At 37.5% G+C, this 20,175-nt stretch overlaps 1 protein-coding gene across 3 annotated transcripts in view; it reads left to right on the top strand.

The window, feature by feature from the left end:
* LOC306863618 (partitioning defective 3 homolog) overlaps window positions 1-20,175 on the top strand; it is a 463,239-nt gene that overhangs the window by 143,511 nt on the left and 299,553 nt on the right. For all 3 annotated transcript variants that reach the window (XM_079407066.1, XM_079407065.1, XM_079407067.1), the window contains exon 3: window positions 7,349-7,532. In XM_079407066.1, coding sequence (XP_079263192.1) covers window positions 7,349-7,532 — 184 coding nt within the window. The remainder of the gene's footprint in view (window positions 1-7,348; window positions 7,533-20,175) is intronic.

The following is a 20,175-nucleotide window of genomic DNA, read 5'->3' as shown; positions in this document are numbered from 1 at the left end:
AGTCATAAATTGTATGTTCCATCATATAACCCACTCATTGTTACATTTTTTGCTGGCATTTTAATGTGAAAGAACAGAAATGTCATGCTAGTTTGGAAGCAATTTTTGTAAGTAGTAACAGTTGGATGCTTTGGTTGATAAGTTCATTTTGCCAGTTTTCATTCATACTCTCATCCTTTACAAAAGTGCTTTGTGTTGTTTCCTTAATGTCCAGTTTTATCCATAATTGGTGAACTAAATGCTGGGCAAATGAAAAAAAAAAATGGCAGAGTGATTTTAGAGCTTTTTGCATAATAGAAATAAACCTGGTTAAAACCTGTTGCTATTTGCTGCGAACAAGTAACATAATGCTTTTGGCTGAACAGTGCACACCATATGTTCTTTGATGACCCTCCATTTGGATTGAACTGCAATTCCCATTGACAATTTTCGGTTAGAAGTCCATTAAATTAACCACCCTTGAAATCCTGGCAAGTCCAAATTGCCTGGCGATGCTGTCATCCGATGGAGTTTAGGAGGTTGGCGCAAATGAATATGCGATGCGGACGATTGTTTTGCGAGCAGATGTGTTTTGTTGTTTGTAACCGAATGTCATTCATGAGCTGGCCTCGTTCTACACACTCAGCATGCTTTGCCCTTTTGTTGATTTTAGAGGCTTTCAGATGTGCACTACTTCAAAACTGTTTCTGTTTCTGCTGTGCTGCATTACTGAAGCGTAATTAATTATTTCATTAAAAATCCCCTTTTCTTTCTACCGTTTTTCTTTCATCCAGAAATTCTAGTAAAATATTAACTATAATTGAGTTGCCAGAGGCCAAAAGCTTGAACTTTGCTTAACGTTGAAGCCCTTTGATACGTTGTGGTGCTGCTTTTCTGCCATGTTTGTAGTTTGTTTACTTTATTTTGCTTGCTTCAGATTTGTCAAGTTCAAAACATTAATTTTTTTTTAGCCGGTGATGAGTTCACATAGTGTTTTGCGCCGTAAGACTCCTTTTTATAGCCCAGAGGAGTTTAGTAGAGGTTTCACACAAATGATTCACTTTCATTAATCCCACTGCCTTGAGCTCCGTGTGGATTCACTTACAAAGTAAAAAAACCCTGACAGCTGATGAAACTTTGACCGCTCGTTTATCCGACCAGTTGGACGACCAGTTGGACCGTTTTTGCCCATGAGCCAGTCTATTGAGCCGCGGCGGCTAATCAAGTTGAGGTGAGTTACTTTGAGCTTTCTCTGGTTGTGTGCGATACTACCGCCAGAGGCTCGGCCGGGCTGCTTTCATGGTTCAGGCATAAAAATCCTTGCCATGCTCCCATTGAAATGTAGTTTGGAGGTGAGAATTTGATGAGGAATAAAACTTTATTAATCCTCAGCAGGTCTGCTCAGAGGAAATTGGCGGCTTGGGAGAGTCATTTGAAGGCCTGTGTCGTTATTGTAGGCATAGCTGTAGGAATGTCTCGGTTTTATCTTGTTCGCCGTCGCAGCTATTAAGGTCAAAATGACTTGCTCGATAGCAATTGAACGAGATCCATCCTGCTCCAAAAAGTCTTTTGAAGTGCACGACGGTATTCTGCTTATGCTAATGTCTAGTTGTCTCCATTATGTGTCGATGTGGACTTCTGATTCATCCTATAGTTGCCGATCACAATGTCCTCGTCGATCCTGGAAAGATCACACGATATCTTGACTGTCAAAGTTAATGGAACAGATCCGCACATCAGGGTCCTGCTGTAATCGCCCGACACTTCCCACCGTGAAAGCCTCGAGATCAAAGGGGAAAGACATGAAAGGCATTGGGAAGATTCACCTCACTTCTTTCCTTGGGTTCACTCTGATAATGAATGGATGACCCTGCAGCGTGCATTAGAGGACTTGTTAGTTGTGACTAAAGCCTGAAGTATACTAGTTTTTGTGTGTATTTTACTAATCAGTTTGTCCACAAGGTGGCATTGGTTTACAAATGAAAAACAAATGCGACAAACACAATAAACTACTGAAGACGGCAACAATAATAGACGCCCATGTTGACGAGCTCTTACGTGAGGTGGTTCAGAGATTATGCAACTTTTAAAGAGATTTTTATTGCTCATAACCGACAAAGGTGAAATGTTCTAGTGATGGACGCTTTTGAAGTGCTGCTTCGTGAAGCTTTGAAACATTTGCAAATCATTTTTTTTCAAATCAGTGATTCGGAGCATGTATCAATCCACAAAAGTCATGGGAATTCAGTAAGCGAGGCTTCGTTATATCATAAAATGTTCTAAATTTCAGTGGTTCGTCACTAGGGGGCGATCATGGTGAGTTCGTGAACATGTTTTTGTTTGTTTTACCTGACCTCAGATCAGTTTTTAAATGTGTAGACATTTTAGTGACACATTTGTTTAACCCTAAAAAGGGCAAAACCATAAAGAGACATCAGAAAATTTATCTTATTGGAACTCAAATAATACAATTTCATGATTTATTGTTTTTCAAATTTGACTCTTATGTTTCATTTTTAAATTGACAATAATAAACAATTGTTAATAGTCTCTTATTGGCCTGATTAACCTCCACAAAAGGCCTCCACAAAACAAACAAAAAAAGAACACATATTACATACTTCATATTTAATGACATTTGATGATTTTTAAAATTGCATTGAATGGATGACACTTTCAGTAAAACATTTGTAATAGGTTTGTAAAAGGTGTTTTTATGCATGTTTTTGTTTTGATGGTTTTATTACCCATATTCGTATTTGTATTGCCTTATGTCTGTTCTAGAGACATGATTTGACATTTTTACATATTATTTTGCCTTATGTCTGTTCTAGAGACATTTTTTTTTTTTTACAGCTTTTTGATAAAACTTTGCTAGGTTTCCTTTTGAAATATGTTTAAATTGAAACCTCCAAATGCATTTAGCAATATAAAGTGTGACTAATAAAGTGTCAAAAATTTGATTAAAGTCAAAATTGCAATGTTGATAATAATAATAATAATAATAATGAAATACAAATTGTGACAATTTCAACATTTATTCTACTTATACAGTTGGGCTAAGTTTTATGTAGTGTGTTTTTGCACAATATTAATACAGGGAGAGTTGTATTGGTGTTTATTCAAGATGGCGCCGCTGTGTTCGGACGCCGTCCAGGTCGCTCCGCTAAGATTGTGTTTTTATTTACTTTTTTACTTAGTTTTACTTTCTCTTTTTACACATCTCACGTCGGCACTGATCACCAATAACAAAGATACACTTTTGGACATTGGAAACCGCTACACTAACCTGTTCCAGAACACTTTAGCCTCGAATCCAGCATGGCCTCTGGAGATTCTTCGGAACGCGGAGATAAACAATAACCCCCCCGAGGCGAAGGATCAAGAAACACCACGAGAAACGCGCTGGGATTCGAGATAGACTCAGGAAAAGGGCTCACAGTCCTCCTCTTCCGAGCATTCTGCTCGCAAATGTCCAATCCTTGGAGAATAAGATGGACGATCTTAGAGCCAGGATTAGTTTCCAACGGGACATTAGGGACTGTAACATCCTTTGTTTGTCCGAAACGTGGCTTTCGTCCTCGGTCCCGGACACTGCTGTAATGCCAAGTGATAACTTCTCTGTTTTTCGGACGGACAGAACAGCAGAGGCCGGTAAATCCAGGGGTGGAGGTGTGTGTTTCATGATTAACAAGAAATGGTGTGATCCCAGGAATATCTCCATTCTGTCGCGTTCCTGCTCGCCTCATCTGGAACATCTTTCCATTATTTGCCGCCCATTTTATCTGCCCCGGGAGTTTTCATCGATCATTGTTACTGCTGTGTACATTCCACCACAGACAGACTGGGATTTGTCTAAGCTTTTGCACATTCCTGTTATATTACTATTTATGTCAACAACATACTGACCTGCACATTTATGTTTATATTTTTTTATCTTTTATTTTATTTTATTCTTTTATTTTTTTCTACTTTTCTTTTTCTTAATATTTGTATTCTATACAATTGCACTGTCCTTGGAGCGGACCTGACTTACATTTCACTGCTGGTTATACTCTGTATAATTGTGTATGTGACGAATACAAATCTGGAATCTTGAATGTTCTATTATGTTGAGATTTATAAGGATTCCTGTTATGCTGCAGTCTTGAAGAGTAGAGCCTGTGGTTAAGACGAAGAAGTGCTACAAAACTTAAAGATTATACTATTATGATCTGCATAAATACATTAAATCTGTTGAGTTATGTTGACATATTTACGGTGTAGGGTATAAAAGCATCCAAACTGCCTTTTAAAATTTGAAATAAATATGGTAATAAGTAACAACATGATTATCAGTGTTGGGTAAATTACAAAAAAAAGTAATCCACTACAAATGACTAATTACTTCTTTAAAATTGTAATTTGATTACATTACTGATTACTGCATTTAAAAAGTGTGTTTACTGTGTAACACGTTATACCCAACTCTGATTATTATAATTCTGAATCCACCAGAAACTTTATGTCTTGTTAATGATGGATGTCACCTCATAGGGATTGGCTGTCGCCCAACATTTTAGCCTAGCATTTATTTAAATTTCAGCATTTCTGGTTTCCTGTCACAAATGTCTCTCACCAAAACATGAAACTGATCCGTCATCCCATATTTGTCACCGGTTTCTTTGTAACCATCATCATTAGCATTTCAAAACAAGACAAACAGTGTCTGTTTCTGGCAGGACACGCCCATTCTTATCTTCTTATGTCCATATACAGAAGCAACAACTAAGGATGGAAATTTAAGTATTGCAAATTTGTGATAGAGCAGAACTGAACTGGGTTTGGAGCACAAAAACAGCCCTTGAACAATTTGTGCACTTAAGATAACAGGCCTGTGGATGCTTCTGAAACCCCGCAATCTCTTTGCCTCAGACTGGAGCTGTTTTTCAGAGAAGGTCACATGAAACTTTATTTTACTGTCCCGTTTCAGTCTGTTTTCATTTCTGTTTTGTTTATGCTTTTCTCTAAAAGGATAAAGATGACAGTCATGGATGTGAGGCATATGCTGGGCTTTTTTTCTGTATATGCTAGGAATAAAAATTAGTGGTGGTTTAGACTGTTAAGAGAGTTTTGGGTTCCAGCAATTTCAACTAAAGTGCAACTCTTTGCAGCAGTTTGTAGTCTTCACTTATATATGTTTGATTTAGTATGCTAATTAAATTATTAATGAGCACATTTGTGTGTGTATACAAGTACAGCAACAAAGTAGAATTTGATTCTGATTCCGATTGTTTCTTAGGATTTATTTACTTATTTTCAGTTTTGAATGTGTTATGATTATTAAAAAATCTCAATATATAGATTTTTTTTGTTCTAAATCTACTACTAGTTTAATTTTTAATCTACGTTTCTCATTCAGATTCTTCTGATTCTCAGTCTACTGATATTGAATTGTGTATGTTTCTGATTACAATTCTTCTGATTTAGAATCAACTGATATTGATTCCGATTTTAAAATGACTGATTCTAATTCTGAATCTACTTAAATTATTCATTTTGACTGATTTAAATCTAAAAGTTAAAATCTATGTACACTGATTCTGATTCTCAGGATTTTATTTATATGATGATTGATTGATCCTACTTCTGAAACTACTGATTTTAATTTTTAAACAACTGATTTCATTTTTGACTCTACTGATTTTGGTTTTCAATTGGTTTATTCTGAATTTCAGTCTGCTGATTTTGAATTGTATAATTGCGATTCCAGTTCTTCTGATTATGTATCTCTCAATATTGTTTCTGGTTTTGAAACTTGATTCTGAACAGAATAGTTTTCCGAGCTTCCTGTGGTCACCATCACTGTAGGCCACTGTACAGAAATGGACATGGTGACTTTTTTTACCCTCTCAAAAGCAGTGTTTTTGTCAATTTCCCCCCTGCGAGGACTCTTGAACTCACAGAGTACTGTAGCTGCCAGCTGAAACTGCAGTTTACTGGCTGTTCATGGAGTTTCAGTGAATTTAGGTCTAAAGACGGGCCTCTTAAGCCCCCATAAATACTGTGTGATTTATAAACAAATACCCCGTTTGATTATGAGTGCAGGCTGAAGTGACTGGAGTGAGCGGCGGCTCTCCAGGGGACTGTGTGCGGAAAACGATTGAGCCACACAATTAGCAAACAGACATGCCTCTAAACATCAAGAACTGTCATTCAAATACAGCTGGATGAAAGACGATGCTAAAGAGATTTGTGACAAGAATGTGCAGCTATTCAGATGCTAAATATTATTAGGATTATTTTTGGATGATATTTTCTCAACGTTTAGTTCTCTTTCTTTCCTAATACCGTCCATGCAAGGAGACACATTTAGAGCCAAAAGAGGCTCTGTAAGGCAGTCTCTAGCGAGACGAGCAGTGGTCATGGTGATAAGCAGTCTGTCAGTGCAGTGGCTGCATCGTCGTCTTAAGGGCATTTATTTGACATGCTTTAATTGGGCCAAAGAAACAAATGAGAGGTCACTTTAAATTAGGCTGATCATAAACCATTTTAAAATCAGAGCATGAGGGAGAAAGACAGTAGAGAAAAATATAACTGGGCTCCTGGTCACAGTTCTGCCTGTTAGCGAGGAGTAAATTGGGGAATGTGAACCATAGAGCACCAGCGTTTACAAATCAACAGACGCAAACTGCTTCACACAATAGCGTCTCTGTTTTGGCTTGCATGTGACTTGCTGGTTCCATTTATTCTGGTGGATGTGCGAACCGTTAATGTCGGCAGAAATCAGGACAAAAGCTGATGAATTAACCTCCCCGCTAACTCCTCTATGCAATTTTCTCCTTTTTGCAGCATTAGGCATTGCAGGGGTGTGTGGCTTTGAACCATTTTATCCGTAGTGCATGTGCTCACAATTTAATACAACTATTCTTTTCAAATGTATCTTAGTATAAGTCATAATTTCTCACTTTCTCTCTGAATAGGAGTTGACTGAATATTTTATTGCTCGCAGGTTGCTCTTTCATAGATGTTTGATTTAGTCTTAAATGTGCTTAAATAAAAAGAGGCACATACATAACATACAGCACACAGAGAGTATGGAGCTATGAAATGAATGTTGATAGAGTTGTTGTTTTTCTTGATTACTAATTTTTGGGTTGCAGGCTTTGGTATCTTATAAATCGGAGCAAAATGTCAGATAAAAAATTTAAAAACTGGTCAGAAATTGTGAAATTAATCACTTTTTTTCAAAGAGTAAAGATCTTCTGTATACATGGACATTTCTAGTTGCATTATTTTATAGGAAGGTGGCCCCTCGTAGGGTATTTACTTATTGTTATATCAAATAGGTCAAGCAGTGTGATTAACATAATTGTTTGTCTGTCTTTAGCTGGTGGCTGTGTACGAGGAGCAGGATCCTCATCATGGCGGAGACGGCACCAGCGCCAGCTCCACAGGCACCCAGAGTCCAGAGCTCTTCAGCACGGGTGAGCTCAACTCCAGCAACCTGTCAGCCTTCCAGCCCTACCAGACCAGCAGTGAGATCGAGGTCACCCCATCCGCCCTCAGGACCAGTGAGTCACCGTCCCATTCAAACTCCTAATCAGATGCAGTATGACACGTTTCCATCAGCAAACACCCACAATCCTCACTGAATGAGAAAATGATAAGGATAAAGCATTGCATATTTCATTGTATTCTGATTTTAATTTTATTGAGGTTGATTATTCTGATTCTGTTGATTCTGCACTTTGATTTGATTCTGGTTTTAAATCTACTGATTCTCATTGTTCTGAATCTTTCTGATTTGAATACTAATTCAGATTTTTTGGAATCTGAATCTTCAGGTTTTGAAATGTCTGTTTCTGATTTGATTCTTCTGATTGGCAGTCTGCTGAATTCAATTCTTATTTTGAATCTACTGATTTTGATTTGATTCCTCTAATCGTCATTCTGCTGGTTTTGATTCTGATTTTGAATCTACTAATTATCTTTCTGAACCTGAATCTTCTCATTTTCTGTCAGTCTAGTCGTCAGTCTGCTGATTTTGATTTCTGAATTTGAATCTCCTGATTTTGAGAGTACTGATTCTGATTTGTTTGCTCTGATTATCAGTCTGCTGATTTTGATACTGACTTTGAATCTACTAATTCAGATGGTTCTGAATCTTCTGATTCTGATTTGATTGTTTTTGATTGTCAGTTTAATGATACTGATACTGATTTGAATCTACTGATTCTCATTGTCCTAAATCTGAATCTTCCGATTTGATTCTTCTGATTTGATTCTTCTGATTTGATTCTTCTGATTTGATTCTTCTGACTGTCAATCTGCCGTTTTTCCTAATGATTTTAAATCAACTGATTATAACTGTTCTGAATCTAAATCTTCTGACTTTGAAAGTACCTATTCTCATTTAATCATTCTAATCATCCGTCTGTGGATGTTGTTTCTGATTTTGAATCTACTGATTCTCAATTCTTATTTGATCCTTCTATTGTATTGATTTTGTGTCTAATTTTCAATCTTCTGATTATGATTAGAGTTAAGACACATTTAGGCTGTTCCCAAATTTGGTTTGTTGGCTTACTTTGAGCCACCGTCAGTAGTAAAAGTTATGAAAAACTTTATCCTGAATCTTGCCTTGTCACAAATCAGCTTGTTTCTTTTGAAACTGTAGTTCAGTCAGTGGTCTGCTGTCTGAGGAGAGGAGGTGTGTGGGTTCATAGAGCACAGTGTGTGCTCTGTTAAAGTTGTGTTTGACACTGGACGTATGGGGACTGACCTTGACAGGAAGGCGGGGTTGAGTGGGCAGGTGAAATCGTCAAGGGAAGCGCTGCTAGAGAACAGCGAGACACACTCAGTCAGGTGTGGAGAGAAGAGAGGATACAGCTATGATTAACTGTGACAGCTCAGATTGAGCCTGATCCACACACACTCAAGAGTTCACATCATATAGCCTCATTTGAATATATATTAGTTAGCCCTGATTTTGTGATTGAATAAAGAAGAAAACTTTGCAGAATGTGGATGTATTTCTAATTTTATGATATGGTGTGCATAGAAACATGATGTTAGCAGAAGAGGAGCAATAGTGAACTGATCCATGTGTTACTCTCCAAGAAAACAACCTCTATTCCTGTCCTGTATAGTCTCTTTCCAGAGCACACACACTGATAGTCCTACAGGTGATTGTGTTCCCATGTTACCAGGCTCTTCTATTGTATCTCCGCTGAGCGAGATCTGGAGTCGAGCACACCCGTTGTGTGAATTTCCCAACATCATGCGAATGCTGCAGCAGGAATTTGATTCTTCTATATTTGTGTGTATGTGTGTGTATGTGTGTGTGTGCGCGTGTGTGTGTGTTTGAGAAAAAAAAATTTACAACACTACACCAATATACACTACCATATATTATATATATATATATATATATATATATATATATATATATATATATATATATATATATATATATATATAATTTTGCAGCATATAGAATGAAGGCTCTTTCTTTGCCACGGTTCTTCAAACAACGAGGTTTTACCCATTAGCAGCAAGAATCATTTAAATATAATAAAATGTATTATGATCACTTAGGCATATTCTTTTATATATTTTAATAAGTGCTGGTCAGAATAAGTATGTTGTGTCATTTTTTCATAAATATGTTTGTTACGCTGAATGATGATGGAACATTATTTTACCCAATTTTTCACTTTTTTTCACAAAAGTTATTTGAAACATTAAAGTAGACACTTTACTTGCATTTAACATGCTTTTTATGTATATAACGTCTGGTCTTTGACCCGTGTTATTAAATTAATTATTATAAGTTCACCTAGTTTTAGTCGATACTGACACAAACAAACCCACTTGCTGTGTTCCAAAACATATTGAGCTGCCAACCAAACTCCAAACACTCCAAACACCAAGGCTGCACTTCATGCACTTCACTTTGACCAGATTCAGTATGTATCCTTCAATCCCAGAATGCTGTGCAACAAACAACAAAATAGTTATATTACATTCTGTGTATGAAGTGTCAGTGTGGTTTTAGCTAATTAAGAAGGACTTTTTCAAGTGGAAAATAATCTTATTGGAATATTGTGCAATCAGAATGAACTTTTTTTTTTTTTAAAGAAAGTAACTTTCCATGATCGGTACTTGCTTAAACGCAGCAGGACCGTGCAGTAGGTTTTGGAACATTACTTCTCTTAAAATTAAGCTTAAAATTTGTATGCATTTACAGCATAATGAAACTGTTTCACATATTTTTTTATCAATTTTAATTATGGTTTTACCTTTATTACGTAATTTTACATTTACATTATGATTTAAAAATTGCATTTTCATTGCATTTACAAAAATAAATATATATATGTTTTATCATTTTAGAGCAGGCATCCTCAAATCTGGCCCACTCCTGCAGAGTTTAGCTCTAACCCTAATCAAACTCACCTCAGCTGCTAATCAGAGTCTTCAAGATCATTAGGGCTGTGTCCAAATTCAGGGTCTGCATCCTTCGGAGTACTCATTTGAAGGATGTTACGTCACAGCGCCGCGACGAAGGCTGTCCAAATTCGTAGGATCCTTCAAATGCGGCCCACAAATACGTCCTCCTTTTCCCCGAATTGGAAGGATGGGTGTGGTGGATCCTTTCCCGTCCTACCTATCCCATAATTCTTTTCGGCAGAGCGTAATGGCTGACGAAGCGAGCGGTAGCGGAGTGGGAGAGGAGTTTCTCTGACAAAACAAGCTAAAGTTTATGCTTCGGCTCAATGAATTTGTAGGAGAAATTAGTAGAATACTTAAAAACAAATAAAAATAGGCTATAATGGCTTACCTGGATGTGACTGTCTTGTAGTCTGATATAAAAAACTCTCCGACAACGAGCAAAGAAAGTATTTAATTTATTTAATTGCTTTATTTCTTCCAAAAGAATTAAAATGAGGAGAATAATTCTTTGTTTGTCCATTTTCCCGCTTCTTGCTTGGCGCTGTCACGGTTGCTAGGCGACAGGATATGAGCAACGGGTAAGGGAGGGAACTGAAAGAAGGGTAGGCTGTCCAAATTCACAAACACCGACTTCCGGGTTTTGCGGACGTCGGAGGATCCCTCCTCCTTCAACCGGGTAGGAAGGATCCTAAGGAGGATGCAGACCCTGAATTTGGACACAGCCTAGGAAAGCACAGGTAGGTGAGTTTGATCAGGGTTGGAGCTAAACTCTGCAGCAGAATGGCCCTCCAGGGAAAGATTTAAGGAACCCTGTTTTAGAGCATTTTACAACACAGGACTTATCAGCTTTCCATTTACCATGCCAAGATTACTGATATGCCATATTCTGTGTGAGAGAGTTTGCCCTCACAGAATAACCAGCTTTCTTCATTAGTCTTTCACGCTGTCTTATATTGATGATAGATAAATAGTGAGTGCCTTTCTTGATGACCCCCCCCCACACACACACAGAAAAAAAGTCTTAAAAATCGTGCCGGGACCTCAGTAGAAGGGAGATGAGCATATTACTCCAGCAATAACACAACAGCACAGCTGCGGCAGCGGCAGCGGTCCTTGAGTTTGGCTGCTGAAGCATATAATCACAGACATTCAGAGTTTTTGTCTTTCCGAATTTGCATTGATTGTTCTTCTTTGAAGTAAGAGAAGAGGGAACGAGAATTCTTCCCCTCCGTTTGATTATTTAAAAAAAAAACATCTTTCAGCAGAGGTCAGGGCAACTAATAATTGGATTGGTGATGAGATGTAAATTATGGTAATGAATGTAATTTGCTTGTAATTATACAGAATCAGGCGTCCGTCTGACTTGCCTGACATCGAAGCGTAATCTTGCAAAAAGTCGAGAGAAACAAAGAAAACTTTCAAGCGTTAAGACACCGTCGGCTGGTTTTGAATCTTAATGACGGCGCGCCACTATTGGTCTGTCTGATTTATTTTTGGTGCGTTCTGCAGTGCAGCTGGAGCGCTGGCTGATATTTATAAAGTGTTTGTAGTGTGCAGGGAGATGTGGAGAACGTGTGGAGCGGGGGACGTCCCCAGTGGGCTCAGAGAGGCAAGCACTCATTAGCAGGGGAGTGTGCTGCGCTCAGGTGCTCTACCCTGGGGCTCGCCGGCTGACTCGCGGCCTCTCTCCATCGCACGGCCTGGATCTCTTTAGCTTAACTTCAGTAACTCTCCATGGCAGCCCCTGTATCTTTCGCACCAGCGCCTTCACTCTCCCTCATTACCGAACCTCCTTCTCTGCTCTCGCTCAGCGCATCCCATCATGCACTTGGGCAGACAGCTTTTTAGTTGTTTGTTGCTTATGTAACCATCTCATGCAACCACATGCTGAAAGGAAAGGTTCACAGAAAAACGAAAGTTCTGCCATCTTTGCATTTATTTTGATGTTATTTATTATGATAAGTCAGAAATTAATGTTGGGTGAAATGTTCATATTGCTGAATTGCAAGCAATGAAAATGAATAGGGATATCATTTGATATCACTCCAAATTTTACAAATTAGCAAATATATATAAAATGTATAATAAAACAGGGCAAAAAGAAGCCATGTGATAAATTTCTGTTTGCATTTGTGTGCAATACATTATCATTCAAAACTTTTTGGTTGGTAAGGTATTTAAAACATTTTGATAGAAGTCTCTTAAGCTCACTGTTTTTTGTTTATTCATTTTACAAAATACAGTAAAATAGTAATACTGTGCCATATTATAGCAATTTTAATATTTTATTTAAATATTGTTGCTATTAGTATATTTTAAATTTTAACTTATTCCTGTGATGTAAAGCTGAAATCTTTCTAATATGCTGATTTGCTGCTCAAGAAACATTTATGATTACTATTAATGTTGAAAACAGTTGTGCTGCTTCATGTTTTTGTAGAAACTGATTGATCTTTTTTCCCTTTTTTACATGATTCTACAAAAATTTAAAAGAGCAGCACTTATTTGAAATATATTTTTTATAACAATGTTAAAGCCTTAACTGTCACTTTTGATAAACTGATGCATAATTGCTCAATAAAATATCTTTCAAAAAATAATCGTATTGACCTTAAACTTTTGAACAGTAGTATATATTCAAAGGTCATCAGTTTACATGGTTGCCCCAGCTTTTATATTATTAAGGCCAAGTACCATCAGTTGTCATGTCTTGTGACTGTGTGACAAAGTTTCTATACAAGTGATATTTCCATACATGAAAGGGACATTTTATGGTGTTATTTTGCTATATTTCGTGTGGAAAAGAACAGCACAAACATTCTGTGAAGTTTATTGCTTGTGTCCCACAGAAGAAAGAAAGTCATGTTGGTTTGTAACCACTGAATTTGTATTTTTTGAGTGAACTTCACCTTTAAAAGCACCCCTTCTGGTTCATCCCACCGAAATACACACCAGGTAGAAAGCATGATAAAATAGAGCAGTTTTGAAAAAGGACGTACAGTAAATGACCCTCCTGGTCTGTGGGGCCCCGCTGTTTTGTAATAAAACCTCAGAGATGGGTTTTTTTATGTTTGTCCATTGCTATATTCCCCCAGAGACAATCCACGGGGAGGTTCCAGCCTGTCGGCCGCTGCAATCTCATGAAGGTTAGGGGATATAAATGCAGTGACGGCTAACAGGGGCTTCCCTGCCTGTGCGCCATCATGCCGATGACATGCCAGATCCTCAGCCATTAGGAGATTGCCTGCAGGGAAAAGTGCAGACACCTGCGGGCAGGCCAGCGTTTATATAATCAATTTGTTTTGTGGCTGGCCACTGGGACACGTCCCTCGCTCGCTTCCTCTTTCTGTGGTCTGGTAGAAGTCATTAGGAAGACATGAACACTCCACACAATGCCATTATTATTATTGAAAGACTAGAGTTTCACATTCTAGCTAGATGTTTGCATTATCTGAAGACGTTGTCAGTAGTTCATGTTGTGATCCTGGGATGTTAGGATGTTGCTTTATGGTTGCTAATGTGGTCTAAGCAGTTGCAAGGACCTTGTTACACTTTATATTAAGTAGACAATTCCTATGGATTTGCAATGTAATTACTTTGACGTTATACGGCAGCGGCCAGTAAGTTGGGCTTTACATATAAATTGTAGTTGGTGTCCAGAATGTTACACTTTATATTAAGTGGACAGTTCCTGAGGAGTTATCATGTAAGTACACTGGTATTACAGTGGTGCACCTACTCCAGCAACTCCAGATCCAACTCCTCCCACTTTACATATAGCTGTTTCCACCCCTTGGATCAAACTGTTCCAATTACTCTTATACATACTGTATATAATTATTAAGTTATATAATTCATGCTACACGAGACAGAAATATTACAGCTGTGGATACTGTGTACTTACACTGTGGTTACATACTACGTACACATCTAGTTACTATGTAAGTACACAGGTATTAGGGACACAATATAAAGTGGGACCGAGCAATTATATTACAGTCGCACAAATTTATTTTAAATTGCACGATGATGCAAGCTTGTACCAGTGTTATTTTAGTATCATTGAGGTACTATTATAGTTTTAATCAGTATTTTGAATCTTTTTTATATGCATATCTTTAAAGTAATATTTTGGGGTTTTGTATTTTTTGATATTGTTTCATATATATTTTTAAGTATATCAGATAAAAAAAAACTAAATTAGATTTTTTTTTATATATATATCTTCAATTTTATTTTAGGGAGCACTATAGTTTTTTTGTAGTTTTATTTATCTGTAGCTTTATTTTCAGTTTTTCATTTGAATTAACTATAATAACCCTGGCTTGTACTGCTAATTCTCACATCACCTAATTTCACCACTTTCCACTCTCTCTCTCTCTCTCTCTGAACCTCACTCTCTTCTTTGTTGTTTTGGTCCAAAGGTTTTGACATCATCTTTCGTTCTTTTAATAACAAGAGCAGAATCAGTGCACTGATATGCATGGCTGAACGTTTCTGATTACCCATCTGTTTTGTGTATTTGCGATTGTGAAAGTCTCTCTCTGAAGATCCAACCATCACGTCTCCTCATGCTAATCAGGCTAGCCCTCAAGCATGCCAAACGGACCTCCAACCAGACGCCGAAATGCCCTGAAACCACCCCGCTAAAATCAAGCTGCATGCCTGTGGCATCTCACAAAGTGACTTTTTGCTCTTTGTCATTGAAGTGCCTTTTTGGTAGCGCATTGGAGCGGTGGTTTATTAGCTGTGTCATCTCTTCATCACGCACCCTGCTACATTAGCGACGGTAACACAAATGAACGTGCGGAGCGCGGCGGAGACCCCGGTTTAGCCTTGACACTGGAGTGGGTGGAAAGCTTACCTAATTCGAACTGTTAGTCACAGAGCTATAAAAGTGCCACAGTTTAATCTAAAGCTTATTATGGCTGATAGTTGTAAGCATTTACACTGTAAAACAGGGAGAAACAATTATTAATGAGGTGTGACAAAAACATCCTTTGGGGACAAGTTTTGTACACCAGTGAAGTTTGTTTGATTTTCGGGTTTATAAATGCCATAATGGTATCGTGATAGTACCAGATTAATCTGTACTGTGGTGCTTTGATCTCCATTTTTTTCTCCATAGGGAAATTGATTTTTAATGATTGCTTATAAACCTTTAAAGACAGATTTATTGTGAGCTCTGAGGCAATCAGTTAGCATTTTTTCAACTTATGTTTTAAATAATCATGTTTAACAGTGGAATTCCTGGTTAAAACTACATTACCCATAATGCTGCAGAGAAAAATCCACCAATCAGAGTCGCAATGAGCACAGAGCTCCGCCCACTCCCATGAACACTGCAAATGAGCAATCAAGACGGTTTCCCCATGCTCTCAAAACACTTACACATTTGAATATACTGTATATGTATATTTTTGCAATAAACTTTTTTTTTTCTGTATATACAATCAACAACTTAGAATTGATAGTTTCTCATTTTTAATTGGTTTATGTCATTCACAATGGTTCATGGCATTGCAGATCTTTCCCTCACTAAAGCCGTTAAGTACCTTTGTCTTTTATCCAGTTTTCAAAAACCTTTGCTTCCAATCAAAGTTTGTACTGTTGTGATTCTCCTCGTAGCTGGTTGGTTTAGTTCATGGCTCATAGCAGTTAAAGGAAGACTTTTTTAAAATCCCTGTAGGAAAAATGAATGGATGAATTACTTCCAGAACCATCACCACTGAAAAAGTCAACAGCCACTGTTACACTCTATAGTGAAAAGTGCAATATAAATAAATTTGACTAGCAAACACCCACACAATGACCTAGATAGTTGATTTTTGCACAGGTAAACAACACTGGTTTTCTTCGGCCTCCTTAGATGATAACAGTCTTGTTTTGTCTGCTTTAATTGTTTTTGAAGCATTGCTGTGGTCAGATTCAACGTTGTTTTGTGGGACCGTCTGCTCTAACCTTGCAAACACTCTCGATGGTTTCATTGATCGTTTCTCTTGTTCTCAAAACATCGATCAAGGGATTATTACATGTTTCCACCACCGACTTCTCCTTTCCCTTGTCCTCCTCAACGCTAGCATGCTAAGTCAACTCCTGCAAAAGAAAGTTTCCTAGCCACCTGGCTCAGCTCTTCAGCAGAGACACGTGGTGGATTATTAGCAATGTCACCCAGTCATCTGCATTCATCGGGCACGGTGCATTTCAAGCCCTTAATTCAAAGGCTGACTACAAAGTGACGTTCACTTCAGTGGGATCAAATTTGTGAATGCAAACTAAGGCGGGATCGCTTTCGTTCTGCTGATTCCCATGGTGCTGTCAGAATAAAACACCCACATAATTTGTGCTTGTGTGTTGAGAAAAACACGCACAATCATCAGAAGTCAAAACTCTGGAGTTCATTAGAGTTTATAGTGAACATGTCTCCTCTGCTCTTTGAAAGTTTTCTACATATTTTGTCTTTTTTTTCTAGTCGTATGAGGGTCAGAACCGGGGATCGGCTTAATCAGACTCTCATTAATCTGCTAATGATCTGTGATTAGATTGCGGTACACTCCGTTCTCTATTCAGCCTCGCTCGGATATGCATCACAGGAAATTGACTCTGCCAGGTCCCAAACTTTGTTTCCGTCTTTCTGTGCTTTTGAATGCAAGTCCTGCCATTAAAATGACATATTATCCTCTTAACACATTCAGATTAAATGGAAATGGTCCGTGTCCAAGTCTGAATTTGGGTAGCCGCATCTCTTAAGGTGTTTTGAGACTTTGCTGAGAGCTGGAAGTGTTCTGCTTTCCAGATCAGGGTTTCTCAACCTTTTTACTTCAAGGACACTGTCCACAACAATATTCCCCATGAATTTTCCAGTTGTTTGTTGTTTACTGGATAAAGTTTAAAGACATGGATTTTTAAAAATACATTTTACAATTTCTACCTGATCAAACATTTTAGAGCTTGGTATAACAAATGTACATAAAATATATTTATTCAAATTCATAAAATTAATTTATGACTTTCTTGCTCTACAACCCAAATTCTGGAAATTTAAAAATTTGAATAAAATGAAAACAAAGACTTTCAAATCACATAAGCCAATATTTTATTCACAATAGAACATAGATAACAGAAATGTTTAATTTTATGCACAAAATTAACTCATTTCAAATTTGATGCCTGCTACAGGTCTCAAAATAGTTGGGACGGTAACAAAATAGTTAGCATGTTTACCATGGTGTAGCATCTCCTCTTCTTTTCAGCACAGTTTGAAGACGTCTGGGCATCGAGGTTATGAGTTTCTGGAGTTTTGGTTTTGGAATTTGGTCCCATTCTTGCCTGATATAGGTTTCCAGCTGCTGAAGAGTTCGTTGTCATCTTTGATGTATTTTTCGTTTAATGATGCACCAAGTGTTCTCTATAGGTGAAAGATCTGGACTGCAGACAGGCCAATTAAGCACCCGGACTCTTCTACTACGAAGCCATGCTGTTTTAATAGCTGCAGTATGTGGTTTTGCATTGTCCTGCTGAAATACACATCGTCTGGAGGGGAGCATATGTTGCTCTAAAACCTTTATATACCTTTCAGCATTCATAGTGCCTTCCAAAACATGCAAGCTGCCCATACCATATGCACTTATGCACCCCCATACCATCAGATATGCTGGATTTTGAACTGAACACTGATAACACACAGGAAGGTATACCTCCTCTTTAGTCCGGAGGATGCGGCGTCCGTGATTTCCAACAAGAATGTCAAATTTGGACTCGTCTGACCATAGAACACTTTTCCACTTTGAAACAGTCCATTTTAAATGAGCGACACGACGACGCTTCTGGACCATGTTCACATATGGCTTCCTTTTTGCATGATTTACGCTTTAGTTGGACGCTTTGCACGCTTTAGTTGGCATCTGCAGATGGCACGGCAGATTGTGTTTACTGACAGTGGTTTCTGGTAGTATTCCTGGGCCCATTTAGTAATGTCAATGACAGAATCATGCCGATGAGTGATGCAGTGTCGTCTGAGGGCCTAAAGATCACGGGCATCCAACAAAGGTCTTCGGCCTTGTCTCTTACGCACAGAGATTTCTCCAGTTTCTCTGAATCTTTTGATGATATTATGCACTGTAGATGATGATATTTGCAAAGTATTTTCAATTTGAAATTGAGAAACGTTGTTTTTAAAGTACTCCACAATCTTTTAACGCACTCTTTCACAGATTGGAGAGCCTCTGCCCATCTTTACCTCTGAGAGACTCTGCCTCTCTAAGACATCCCTTTTATGTTACAGACCTGATGTCAATTAACTTATTTAGTTGCTAGATGTTCTCCCAGCTGAATCTTTTCAAAATTTCTTCCTTTTTCAGCCCTTTGTTGCCCCTGTGCCAACTTTTTTGAAATCTGTAGCAGGCATCAAATTTTAAATGAGCTCATTTAGTGGATAAAAGTGTAACATTTCTCTATTTAAACATTTATGTTATCTATGTTCTATTGTGAATAATATATTGGCTCATGTGATTTGAAAGTGTTTTAATTTTTATTTTATTCAAATTTAAAAAACGTCCCAACAGAATTACGGAATTCGGGTTGTAGATAGGGCTGTGCGATAAATCGATTTTATCGATTAACTGGAATGTGTAGTTTACATTGACTTGTTTGAATGAAAATTGCTTTTCTCTTTAGCATCCGCGATGCTCCCCTCTGGGCTCCCGTAGTTCCGTACTTCCCCTGCGTGTTGGGCCGATAGACGATGCTACCGTCCATCGTCAATGGCTTATAGACATCACAATGTTAAGCATCGTGACCCCCCCCCCCCCCCGCACTCCTCCGCATCCCAATACCGTGTATGGAAAGAACGAGATGGGAGGAAAATATATATTTCAATACTTTCTCTTGCAGTTTTATCATTGGGTAATCATACTGTATATACAATTGTGGGCATCAGGGAGCCGCTATTATGCCTGGCATTGAAACTGCTTTTGATTGCACGATCGCTTTTTAGTTTCACTTTCGATATTTGGGATCGCACATACTCTGTTTATACTATGGAGCGGCCGCCAGTACTTACTACACACTATACAAGATCAGATGCTTGTCAGTGGTGCTCAGGATCTGCAAATCATTCGTCATCGTCCCGCCAAAAAGAACCTACAGTCACTGATATTTAATGCTGTTGAATGTTTTGTTTGCACTTTATCAGAACTACCTCCTATCGACTGAATAGCAAGATGTTAAACTTGTATTTTTTTTAACAATTTTTTTTGTCATCTTCAGATTGATTTTACGTAGGGGTAAAAAAATCTATTTAAATTGTAAATCGGATTTTTTTGTGAAAAAAATCTGGGATTTTTTTCTTAGGCCATATCGCCCAGCCCTTGTAGATATTACACTTATTTCTTATTACACATAATTATTCAAAGAAAAAGAACTAAGTAAGTGAGTATGTAAATACATACATACATCCATACATACATAACAGTTGTTGAGGGAGAGAATTAAAATAAGAAATATCTTGATTTTTAGTTCTTTGGCTTATTTTAATATTTGTTTTGTCTTTATTTAAAATTATTTTGAAAATTAGTATAATTGAGTATAATTGAGATATTATATTATTAATAGTTTGTATGTAGATTTTATATTTTTCATTTTGTATTTAGTTTTTATTTTATTTAAAATATTTTTTTTTTGTTTATTTATTTTAGGAAAAAATGTTATCAAATGTAAAAAGAAAAAACTTTTTTTTTTTGTTATTTTAGTGCTTATTCT

The sequence above is a fragment of the Barbus barbus genome (genome assembly GCF_936440315.1).
Source record: "Barbus barbus genome assembly, chromosome: 44".
NCBI lineage: Eukaryota > Metazoa > Chordata > Actinopteri > Cypriniformes > Cyprinidae > Barbus > Barbus barbus.
The sequence above is the reverse complement of the archived record's forward strand: the minus strand, read 5'-3'. Positions and strand labels throughout refer to the sequence as shown.